General features: G+C 27.6%; 1 protein-coding gene and 1 long non-coding RNA gene across 2 annotated transcripts; both read left to right on the forward strand.

Annotated features, from left to right (window-relative positions):
* The first annotated feature begins 4,495 nt into the window (after window positions 1–4,495).
* Window positions 4,496–9,063, forward strand: LOC101510866 (V-type proton ATPase subunit E-like). Its single transcript, XM_004511478.3, has 6 exons — window positions 4,496–4,729; window positions 4,904–5,004; window positions 5,667–5,823; window positions 6,523–6,719; window positions 7,023–7,122; window positions 8,592–9,063. The coding sequence occupies exons 1-6, from the start codon at window positions 4,628–4,630 to the stop codon at window positions 8,625–8,627; spliced, it is 693 nt and encodes a 230-aa protein (XP_004511535.1). The 5' UTR covers window positions 4,496–4,627; the 3' UTR covers window positions 8,628–9,063.
* A 2,126-nt stretch (window positions 9,064–11,189) lies between these two features.
* On the forward strand, window positions 11,190–12,370 carry LOC105852661 (uncharacterized). Its single transcript, XR_001144542.3, has 2 exons — window positions 11,190–11,635; window positions 12,080–12,370. It is a non-coding gene; the product is annotated as an uncharacterized lncRNA (long non-coding RNA).
* Window positions 12,371–12,390: the final 20 nt, after the last annotated feature.

The following is a 12,390-nucleotide window of genomic DNA, read 5'->3' on the forward strand; positions in this document are numbered from 1 at the left end:
TTCTGTCTATTTAAATCGGGCCATGAAATTTTGAGGTCAGCCTCTATTTTAAAAATTTGATAAAAAATTAATTACATAAAATATAAATTAGAAGAAAGACTACCAAAATAATTGGACCGGCTATACAATCAAAAATTAGTAAGTGTTTGTCACTAAAAATCTGAAACAAGTCAAATCTTATTCTTTATAATAAAACTTACCATTTCTTTTCCAACTTTACCACTTTGTTGATCATTGGGGTAGCAATAAGATGGTTGTGGATTATAGTAGTTTGAAGGCCACATACCATGCATTGTAAACAAGCTTACTTTTTTGCAGTCAACCTTACCCCTGCACAGGTGGCCATTGCTCCAAAAAAATAAAGTAAACATATTGAGCATAGCTGCTCAATGGCACTGCCGTAAGTAAGCATGGACAAATTAAAAGGAATACAAATTTCATGACAAGTATGAAAATATGTTATATGAAGTGATATGGAAGATATAAGAATATTTATATAATGGACATATTCTTGTCAAAATATCTATCTATAGTATGAGTGTTTCTTCTTCTTATATTCACAATCCATCATTTTAAACCTTTATGACATGTTTAGCAATTTATATGTTTTGGGTAATTTTCAAAGTTGTTTGTTGGCTATGATTAGGAAGGAATGTATGTTCACACTCAAACATTGATTAATTTAAAAGTGTAAAATGATCATTTATGAATTTTTATTTTTCCTTTCATTGGAAGTGTCGACCTTAATAAGTAAATTAAAAAAAATCACTCTTAAAATTCACTATTTAATGTGTACCGTGGGATTTTTTTGCTAATTAGTACTTTTTACTACATGCACTTACTATTTTGGAATTAATTAGACTATTTTGTGGGATTTTGTACTACTATGTATTTTTATTAATTTTTGTTGGCTTTTCAGTTCCCATCAGACATAGACATAAAGCTATAACATTTGTGTCACATATATTTCTAAGGGGTCTATTAAAGGAATAAAAACTTAAATAAGTTTTAAAAAAACAAAATTAGAGAATAAAATATTTAAAATCACCATACAAAATAAAAATAAAATAAAAAGTACTAAAGTAAGTGACAACGATAAATAAAACTCTTTAATTTATTTACTAATATTTTTTTTTATAAAGACTAATTATATATTTTTATTATGTTATAGTTTCTTTGTTTTATTTTCTAATAAAAATGTGATGACTTCCATCCATGTTCAGCATACCCCAAATACATTATGATTTGCCATACTTAAAATGGGGTTGTTGCTATATTAAATAACAGACCATCTATTAATTAGAGCTAAATTTTGATTAAAAATATTTTTTAATTAAATGAAAAGTTATCAATTCAATGGAAAAAATAATTTCTATTCCACTTTTTTATTTCTTTTCTTATATATATATATATATATATATATATTTAAATACTTTGAAAATTACTTTTCTATGACATAATTAAACATTTATCTATATGGATAAAATTAAAATGTTATTTATTAAATTTAAATCAAATATCAATAATATTTTTTGTATCATTTAATAAAATTATATTAGTGTACTTAAGATGAGCTCCTCAAATACAACTCACATAATAGTTCCTGATACATTTGATATGCAATGATGTATGTTAGAACTCGTGATTTTTCACTTCTTCAGGTTCTATAAGATGAAATATAATTTCAATTGTATGGGCAAGGATTTTTATTTTACATTTTTGCATTGATTAATTTAAAAGTGCAAAATTCTTTTATTTATTTACTAATTAATTTTATTTTATTTATAAAGGCTAACTATATTTTTTTTTTATTATATATACACCATATCATATCATATGTCATGGTTTCTTTGTTTTAATTTTTTAATAAAAATGTCATGACTTCCATAATATCCATGTTCTTCATACACCAAAAACATTGTGATTTAGGCTTCATGTATTACATGCGTGCTCCTTCACTATTTGCCATACTTAAATTTGTGCTGTTGCTATATTATATAGCAGACCACCTATTAACTAGAGCTAAATTTTGACCCAAAATAAATAAATAATTAAATAAAAAGTTATCAATTCAATGAAAAAAATATTTTCTATTCCACTTTTTTTATTTCTTTTTTCTTAAATATATATATACTTTTCTTTTAAATACTTTTAAATACTTTATAAAGAAACTTTGTCACGCTCCAATCGAGTATGATTTTATACTGTTATCAATTCCTTCGTTATTCTTTAGAATGTTTATTTTCATATTTTTTTCTAAAGTGATAGTTCATATCCAATAGAAGTTTGATGGATGGATCTCGATAAAGTTTGCTCACTATTCATAAACAAAATTTAAATGTATTTGTTTATTCTTTTTTATAAAGTTTTTGATTTTTCAATTTTAATACTGTTAAGAAAAATAATTCTTTATCAAATTATTGATGATTGTTTCTTATTTTATCTCAAAGTTAATCTGATTTTAATCTTTTATTTATTTGAATGTTGAAATGTTTATTTACAAAAATAATTTTATATTAAAATATTAAAATTCCGTTAAAAATATTAATAAAAGAAGATGTCACTTTAATTAATATTTCAATTTTATGTTTTTTTATTATAGAAAGAACTGTTTTTTTCTTCTACTTTATTTGAGTTTAAATTTATGTTAAAAATTATTAAACCTTTATAACGTTGACAAATTGAGTTTAAATTTATGTTACATGATTTACTTAGTATTTATCATGTTTTAATTATGATTACTTTTTAGAAAAAATTTATGAAAAATCACAAAAATAATATTTAAAAAAGTTAACTAAAACAATAATATCACAATTATTACTACTATGCTATGCTAAGTATAATCAAATTCATGCACAGCTATGTTTTCAACAAATAAAAAAGTAAAAATAATTAGAATAATTAAAATGTACAAATAAAAAAAATTAAACTAATTAAAATTAATATTGAACATGTCACTCGTGGAAACTATAAAGTCCTACCATTTATACTTTAAAAAATATCTGTTTTAGTGTTTTATATATAGGTTAAGAGCATATAACGTGAACTCAATATGAGTTCATTAAATGGGATCTATTGTGCCACATCAGCAATTCATTCATTTTTGCTCCAATTGTGAAATAATTCATTTAAATAGGTTATACTATACCACATCACTATAAATCAACTCATTTCTTTTTTACTGTTTAACTTTTAAAAAATCATATTATATCTCATCATTTTAATATTTTATTTATATTCAATTTTACTATAACTTAAAATATTAATTTAAATATTCCAAGTAATATTATTATACATTATTTTAATTTAAAATTAAAATAAAAAAAATTAATTTAAAATAAAAAATTAATTTAAAAAGAAGTTAACAGCTATATATTATTTTTATTATACATTATTTTTATTATTATTAATAAATTAAAAAAAAAAAAAGTTAACCGCTATAAATTAATAAAAAAACTAAATTTATTATTATTAATAAATTAATAAAAGGTAGCGGTTATAATTATATTATTATTAAATTGTGAAAATAGATAGAAAAAAAAAAGATAATTGCTATGAAGCACATTTTCTTCTTGACAGTAAGGTGATTACACTTTGGCACAACTCCAACAGTGAACTCACAAAAAACTGGAAGTTAAGTGTACACGCAAAGTGTAATTATTTATATGGTTAACTTCAATTAGCATTTATTGAGACTATATAATATATTTTATTGGTTTATTATTTTATTAAAAAATTAATAGCTATATATTATATGAGTAAAATATTTTACATTGATATTTAATAATTTTTTTTATGTAATTTGTAAAATAATCAATATAAAACAATAATATTTTCTTGAACAAATTTATACTTTAAAAAATATCGTGTTTTAGTATTTTATATGTGTAGCTTTTAGTCTAGCGCAAAGTGTAATCGTTTATGGTTAACTTCAATTATCATTTATTGAGACTATATAATATATTTTATTGGTTTATTATTTATAAATTTAATAGCTATATATTATATGTGTAAAATTTTACATTGATATTTAATAATTATGTTTTTTATGTAATTTGTAAAATAATCAATATAAAACAATAATATTTTCTTGTATGAACAAAATAGTAACTTTTTGTTAAACGTGAAAGTATTTATTTTATTATTGTATCTAAAATAAATTTAGTTCATATTAATATGTTTTAAAAAATATATAAAATTCTTAATATATCTATATTGATTAACTAATAAATACATAATTAAATTTATAAAATATTAATCAAAATAAATTATATATAAAGTTTTATTATTTGATATTTATGAATAATTATAATTATAAATTAACTAATTCATAAATAATTATAATTATAGTCATTTATAACAATAAAAATTTAAATATTATATAATAATTCCTATTATTTTGGAATTTCAAATATACATTTGTTAATTGGTAAAATTAATAATAAAATTTGATTTACCAATTTGCTTATAAATTAAATAATTAAACAAAAAAAATAGAAGAAGGTGGTCACATTTGTCCATTCTCATCCACAAACCACTATCGACGAAAGGGTCGTATATCTGCCGAAGTAGTTTCCCTTTTCCCCCTTCGATCTTCTCCGATTCGATTCCATATTCCTCCGTCAAAATGAACGACGCAGATGTCTCCAAACAAATCCAGCAGATGGTGAGGTTTATCCGCCAGGAAGCCGAAGAAAAAGCCAACGAGATCTCTGTTTCCGCCGAAGAAGTACCGTTTTATTACACTTCACCATTCCGATCTATCTCTTAATTCTACTATTCCATCACTATTTTACTTTAGATCGTTAATTTGTTACCTACTGATCCATGTTTTGAACTCTTTTTTTTGTTCAATCGCTTTGAAATTGATAATTTCGTTCATAGTTACACTGTTTTCTTGTAGGAATTCAACATCGAGAAGTTGCAGTTGGTTGAGGCTGATAAGAAGAAGATCCGTCAAGAGTACGAAAGGAAAGAGAAGCAAGTTGATGTTCGGAAGAAGATGTAATGTACTCTGTGCCTTGTACATGTTTTTCTTTTTCTATATCTAAATTTGAAAAACTTGTATGGCTATTTCAATTGTAGTCATTCACACGGGGAAATGGGAAATGGTTTCCGGTGATGAATTTTCACTGTAATTCTAAAATTTATATGTTCATAAAGGTATTCTTATAGTTCTTGGTCCTTATATGATCATATGGGTATTCATTGACACTACGCCGAAGTATTGATTGCATTCAATTAATTCATCTTCTCAATTTTTACTGGTATGGACGAGTGAGTGTCTTGTCTGTGCTTCATAGATAGTAACATATATTATAATGACTGCAATTTTTACTTATAGACAGTAACTATTCATATAGTGCATAATGCACCTAGCAATATTACTTTCTTAACTTCCGAATTATTGGTATGTGTCTTTCTTTGGGAGGAACTTTGAGGAAAAATTGGTTTATGTTGTTTGTTGGTAATTAATTGAATTTGCTATTTTGCCTAAGTATGATGATTGGAGAAATTCCATTCTTATTAGTAAGTGAGATTTAGAGTTTGATTTTGTTGACGTTTAGTTTTTTTCTTAGTCAAATATACTTTGTATTTTTTTTTTCTAACTTGAAAAATGGTTGTAGTTAAGATAATTTAACTTCACACACATTTGTTTGTTGCAGTGAGTACTCTATGCAGTTGAATGCTTCACGGTTAAAAGTTCTTCAAGCTCAAGATGACGTGGTCAATAAAATGAAAGAGGCTGCACATAAAGAGCTCTTGAATGTGAGCCGTGACCATCATGTGTACAAAAACCTTATAAAAGATCTCGTTGTTCAGGTCAGTTAAAATTTTAATAGTGCCTTGCAGTTGTACCCCTAATTTTTCCAAATATATTTTTGTTAAGAACCTGGAATTTTATTAGATGTAAGGAACAGTTCCCCTAATTACAGAATGGATTGCAGAACTTTGCGTGTCTACATCTCCCTATACTCAAATGCCACCACCCTTTCTCAAATGACAAGATCTCCTTATCACCTTTTCCTATCATTTATAATCATAGCCTACCTCTTTAACTAATCCTAACTAACTATAACCCCCTCGAATGACACCTATAGCTTTATTAAGAATATTTCTCACTTTTTTTTAGCGTCGACCTTCATGTAGGCAACCAATGCTAGTTGTAATTTTTTTGTCGCTCCTAATTCTGTAGCATTTGTGGTGCTACTTTACATATAACTAATATGTGTTTCAAGAGAAGCTTTTGCAACTATCTGCTGACACAGATGAACCAATGGCATCAACACAGTCCTCTCTTGATGTGTTCAATGTCATGGGTTCAGTCCCTACGCATCCTGTTTTTCTTCCCTTTTTTACATATCTACAAGGCTTTTTAAGTCTACTTGGAATATAATATAAGGATTGTATTTGCAGGCCCCCATCCTCCACCCACCCAATAGAAACACCTAATCTTATGTTATTTATGGATTACTTTGTGTATGTAAACTTGTAATAAAATATAAGGATTGTATTTTACAGAGTTTGGTGAGGCTGAAAGAGCCTTCTATTATATTGAGGTGTCGGGAAGAGGACCTACACTTGGTAGAGGATGTGTTGGAATCAGCTGCTGAGGAGTATGCTGAGAAGGCAAAAGTTCATCTACCAGAGATTGTTGTTGATAAGGATGTCTATCTTCCACCTGCACCCAACCATAACAATCCCCATGATCTTTATTGGTAATGTTACAGTTATTAATTAAGTCCTGAATAACTGTTTGTGATTTAAACCATCCCTTATGCGGGATTTTGGGGTAGGGAATTGTTGTTTGTAGAAGTGTCTAGCTCTGTTAGTCAAGGGTTTGCTCATTTGCTGGTAGTTCTCATTTGTCTAACTTGTTTTCTTCGATTGATTGTGATATTATCTTTAGGTTTTAAAAAAGAACCTTGATTTTCTAATCTTAAACATAACTAGTTTTTACTGCTTGTATAGTTGATCGATCGAGGATGTTTCCTGATATTGTATTATTTGTTATTGTTCAGCTCTGGTGGCGTGGTATTGGCATCTCGAGATGGAAAGATTGTGTTTGAAAATACACTTGATGCACGTTTGGATGTAGTGTTCCGTAATAAACTCCCACACGTAAGTTTTTGCTGTAAAATACTCTTTTTGCTCACTAGCACTTTGCACAGTGATTGTCTTGTTCGTTGTAGTGTCGTTTATGTTATTGATATTTGCTGGTTGATTGTTTGTGTTGTTGAGATTTCAACTAGAAAGCTAGTTATTGTCAAGGTCATTGTTCTTCTAGGATTAGACTTCTCTAAAATGAGTAATATCAAACACTAATTAACAAATCAATGGTTGATGTTATATATGTGTACATGCATAACAAATCATGAGTGGTTAAAATATTAACCCTTGATTTTCTTACTTTACTTACTACTTACTTTAGAGAAGTCAAACCCGTTTTTCTATAATACTCGATGTTAAATAACTTTGGACTTTTTTACATCGAAATAAAATATTTGAGGTGATTTATGCACTGTGAAGGACAACTTGGGTATTTAACTGGAATAAGGGACTATATAAAGGGTCAGGAGGGGCATAAGGATTAAAGTTTGGTGTTTTCAATAGAGTAAATGGAACATATTCTTCTAATTAACTCTGCAAACTAACTATCAACTATTGCTCAGATCACTTCCAGCATTTGTGACTTGTATTTCTTTCGATATATTCTTCTTTGAGGCAATACCTACAGTCTGCACTTCATTTCTCAATATTATACACTTTTGATGTCTATATTAGTTAAAATAGAGACACTTAACCTTAGCATTACTGTCCAACTTCCTTTCCCTCTTCGGTTTATTGATTTTTTTTCAGACGGCGTATTTACATACTCTGGTACATTTTGAGTGTCATTTGTCTCGATGGACTTTTGTACTGTGAATACCTGTGCAATTGTATTTAGTTGATGTTTTGATCATTGGTAGACTTGTTTCAACATTTATTAATAGCCACATCACATGTGTTGGATGCAACATGCAAGGGGTTATGGTGGGTGAGAATTTGGACAAAAGACATGGATTCCGAGGGTTGTAGTGTTACTAAATTATAGTGTCTTGTTCCTGAAAATATTAAACGTGCATGTTCTCATGCACCAATGCGAATACCTGGTATCTATTGTGTATTTGGGTTCACGATGGAGGAAGTCGATAATGATTCTTCCTCCTTTCAAATGTGATTTTTTGTAAAAACAACTATTTATTTTGAATTGAAACTATTTTTTCCTCCCAACGTTGGTTTGTATCTTGATTAGCAGCCTTAAAATGTAGTATTTACATTTGGTTGATAATTTTACAGTATCACATCAATTAATCGGGTTGGAGTACCCTTTGTAGTACTCACTATTAATACATTTTGCTTATAAAAAAACCCCAATTTTACAAAATATGAAATTACATTTGTCAAACACTGGCATAAACACACATAAATCGTTATTTCTGAATTCCGATTCAAATTTTTTGAGAAAATAATCATCATATAATGTGGAGGAGTACTGATGGCACGGTCTACAGGTTTATTAAAAATTTGTTATTTGTTTCTTGCTGCAGATCCGCAAGGAGCTCTTTGGACAAGTTGCTGTTTGAAGAATTTGGTTGTATTGTTTCGTTTCACCAAGAATATTTATAATTTACTGCAGAGATTGTCTGTGAGGGGAATATGTGTTGTGCCATTGCTCCTGTAAACTTACTATTATTGCCCTTTAGTAACTTCATTTTTTTTTTGTGTCGTTCACTTAACTTTTTGTATTTGATGGGGCGTGCGATGCTCTAGAAGTTAGTGATAGCGATAAATGTTCTCAGCCAAAGAATAAGTGCTTGCTAAAAGCATATCGCTGCTGTTAGCTTCTCTGTGATGAAGTAGAAAATCTATTGAACATTGCTGTCAATATGTGATAGAAGGGGATATTGTTATCTTATTATTATGATGTTTATCGTGCAATTAAAGAAAGTGTATGAAAAAATAGATAAAACTTCATCTGTATTCAATCCAATATGAATTTTAGTTCACTTTTTTCTGTCACGAGCTTCCACAATTCCTAACCACGGTTATGTCCAGAGCAGTAGAATTATAGGCCTGCCTATGATTGAAACCCCGGTAAGTAGACTATTATGCGGAATAAGGAATTTTGTCCCCTAATGTTTTCTCAAACATAGCATAAATCAAGGTTTGGCATCAGACAAAACTATAATATTTATTTTGACTAAAACTATTATGTGAAAAGGAATTCTTTCCAAATGAACACTCACACAATAAGTTTTATTTTATTTCTCATACTCTTTTTATGTATTTCTCTCTTGTATACGAGTATTTGGCCTTCATTTAGAACAATTATTTCTAATAAAGTTTACATATTGCCATTCATTTTGAGTACGATTATGGTGGGGACTTGGTGAACAGTAGAGGTGGTTGTCAATGGTTCTAAAAGGGCTACCTACGTAGTTAACTGAAAAAGGGAGCAAAGCTTTGTTGGGTGCAACTGTCTAAACGTCCCCTCTTAGGTGTGGTGCTATAATATCAACTTGGGTATATGGGGTGTCTAAGTTCACATTGAACTATTTAATTGGCTTAATTCTATGAGGATTCTTTGCATTATTGGCCACTAAATTGGACTGGTCTCTCAATCAAAATTCAAACATTATTATTATCTCTTTTTTCTACATCTAATTTTGTTAATGTTGTGATTATAATAATGTTCATAATCTCAAATCCGGGGTTTATTGTCCCGACCTAGAACTCAAATTGTGACCGACACATTCAGTTTGAAAACCCTAACAATAATTTACACATGAACTTTTTCTTACAAGGCAATTGCTGGAAGAAAAACTGAGGCCTTTTGTTTTTTATTGCTACCTTTTACAAACAAATAATTGTATTTGTCAATTGTTTCCCTTTTCATCTTACTTTTGATCCAACTAATAACAAAAAGGAAGATGTGATATTACACCAAAATCTATTTTTATCTCTATCGCTTATATCAAATAATATGCTAAAATTACTCTTTATCGCTTCTCATACTCTTTTTCTTTTCAAAATTAAAGTTTTAGTGATAAGACACTAACTACCATAAATTAAAAGAAAACACATAACACATAAATAATTATTTCCAAATTTCATACCAATTAAACTAATTGAAGATTAGAGAATAGACATAGATAATAGTAATAAATTTTACGCACTAAAATTAGTACTAGTAAGCTTGTAAGTTTATTCTATCAATTCCAATTTCATTAAAGATATTAAAATTTAAAGGAATTACAACAAATGAAAAAAAAAAAAATCAAGATACAATTCATCTCACTTTTACTTTTACACTTATTTTCTTACATTCAAAATATTAATTAATGTTTTGGGTCCTTCACACGTGTTGTACAAGTTGGTCGATTGGATGGATGGACAGGTGAGCAGAAAAGCTGTGACAAGACGGATTGAAAGGAAATAATGCTCATCATAATAAAATTTATTCAAATTTCAAATGGAAATATAATCACTTAATCCTTCTTCCTCATTTTCATGTAACAAGAATTATTTGTTAAAAATTAATAAGTTAAACATTCCTATCTACTAATTAACAATAAAGCTATTATTGTTGGGGAGCTCTTATAACAAGTTAGATGTTTCGAAATTACAATAGATTTTGGAGGTGGAACATTATTAGTTGAGAGGTTTGAATTATCCACTTATATTCTTTTTAATTTAGTGTTTGTTTCAAATCAAGAGTTTGTGCTTAATGATATTCTTGTGAAATTTGAGGACCGAAAAGTTTAATTTTTTTTAAAATAAACTATTTGATGAATGTGATAAAATAGAAATAAAAAGTGTAGTTAATTATATATATTATCTATAATCAAATTAAAACGAAATATTCCATTTTAAATAAAATATAAATAAAAATCAATATTTGAAAAATGATATATATATTTAATTATAATTTTAAATTAAAAACATCAATTTTTTTATATGATTTTTTGTTTATATTTGATGAGTGTAGTTTTATATTTGTATCTTCCAAATCACTAGTCATGTACTTCTTTTCCTTTTTGGTTGAGCATCATTCTTCTTTAGATTATTATTATTATTTTAAAATATTCAATATATTCAAATTCGAGACTCTTGTCATGATGAAGAAATCTAATTGGTAAGTTTATTTAGAACTAATGTTCTTGCCGGGCAAGGAGAATATGAATAACTTCGTTACATTTTTTATTAATGAAGAAAAGATAAACTTGGTCACTTGTTAATCGTTTTTGTTTTATCTTTAATAAAATTATTTTATTTCTTGGTTGAAAAGTCATAGTAATAATAAAATAATATTTGAAATGAACTTAATCAAATACTTAATTTAATCATTGATCGAGTACACTTCTAACATATGTTAATTCCTATAGTGAGCTTATAAAAGGCCCTTTAGTTCTCTCCAATATTTGTAACTATAGGAGCTTCTCCTTCAACATTCACATATTGATTGTCATGTTATGTTTTCATTCTTCCAAATGCAATCATATGTCTTGCAAAAACTTTATTTATTTCAATTTCCTTCTAACTAGTGTCATCACAAAATATACACCATCATTTTCACATCAATATTCATATAGTGAGTCACGAATATAATCTTAGAGTGGATCTCACTAGAAATTAACATGCATGCATATGAATTGTAACATATATAATATATATGATAGGGTAGTTAGTTAATGAGGGAGCTTTCTTTAGTCCACTAATGGGTGACATGTAGGATTTAATTAGCTGCCGAATCATTCATCCAAATGGTGAGTAAATAGAATGAATGAATACTCATCAAATGAGTGAATGAAGCGGGAGACAAATTGAATCTTAAGTTTCCTATACTTGGACTGAAGGGAGCTCCCTTTTCTTATTTATTTACTTAATTTACTTTATTAATTATTATTCCGTTTTTTGTTTCTTTCTATAGTATTTGGATTTACCATGTTTAGGTAGTACTATACTTTTTATTTTAAGTTTCATATATTATTATTGTATGGTGTGGTTTCATTATCTTCATTTTTTTTTTATCTAGGTGAATATTTGCAGCTGGTTTCATTAATATATAACTTTGCAAAGTTTCCAGAAGGATACGATGAACACTTGTACTCAACTCTATATATCAACAGCTACCAATGATGCATGGTGTAATTCACAAATTATTATTACTTTTTTTGAATTTTTTTGTGGCAATCAATTATCAATATGTATGATACTTTGAAGTTGAAGATTGATTACCTACTTGTGTAATTATTTGTTTCTTCTAAATTTATATGTTAAGCTTTGAAAATTAAGTTCTAATAGCATAGCCTCAGATTTTTTCACACATCTCGCTGCAACCGCTCT

The sequence above is a fragment of the Cicer arietinum genome, chromosome 8 (assembly GCF_000331145.2).
Source record: "Cicer arietinum cultivar CDC Frontier isolate Library 1 chromosome 8, Cicar.CDCFrontier_v2.0, whole genome shotgun sequence".
NCBI lineage: Eukaryota > Viridiplantae > Streptophyta > Magnoliopsida > Fabales > Fabaceae > Cicer > Cicer arietinum.

What these genes read in the sequence shown, in the direction of transcription:
- LOC101510866 (XM_004511478.3), top strand. Translation starts at nt 4,628, where the DNA reads ATGAACGACGCAGATGTCTCCAAACAAATCCAGCAGATGGTGAGGTTT. An exon ending in TCTCTGTTTCCGCCGAAGAA is followed by an intron (nt 4,730 to 4,903) that starts GTACCGTTTTAT and finishes GTTTTCTTGTAG; the next exon opens with GAATTCAACATCGAGAAGTT. An exon ending in TCCGTAATAAACTCCCACAC is followed by an intron (nt 7,123 to 8,591) that starts GTAAGTTTTTGC and finishes TTCTTGCTGCAG; the next exon opens with ATCCGCAAGGAGCTCTTTGG.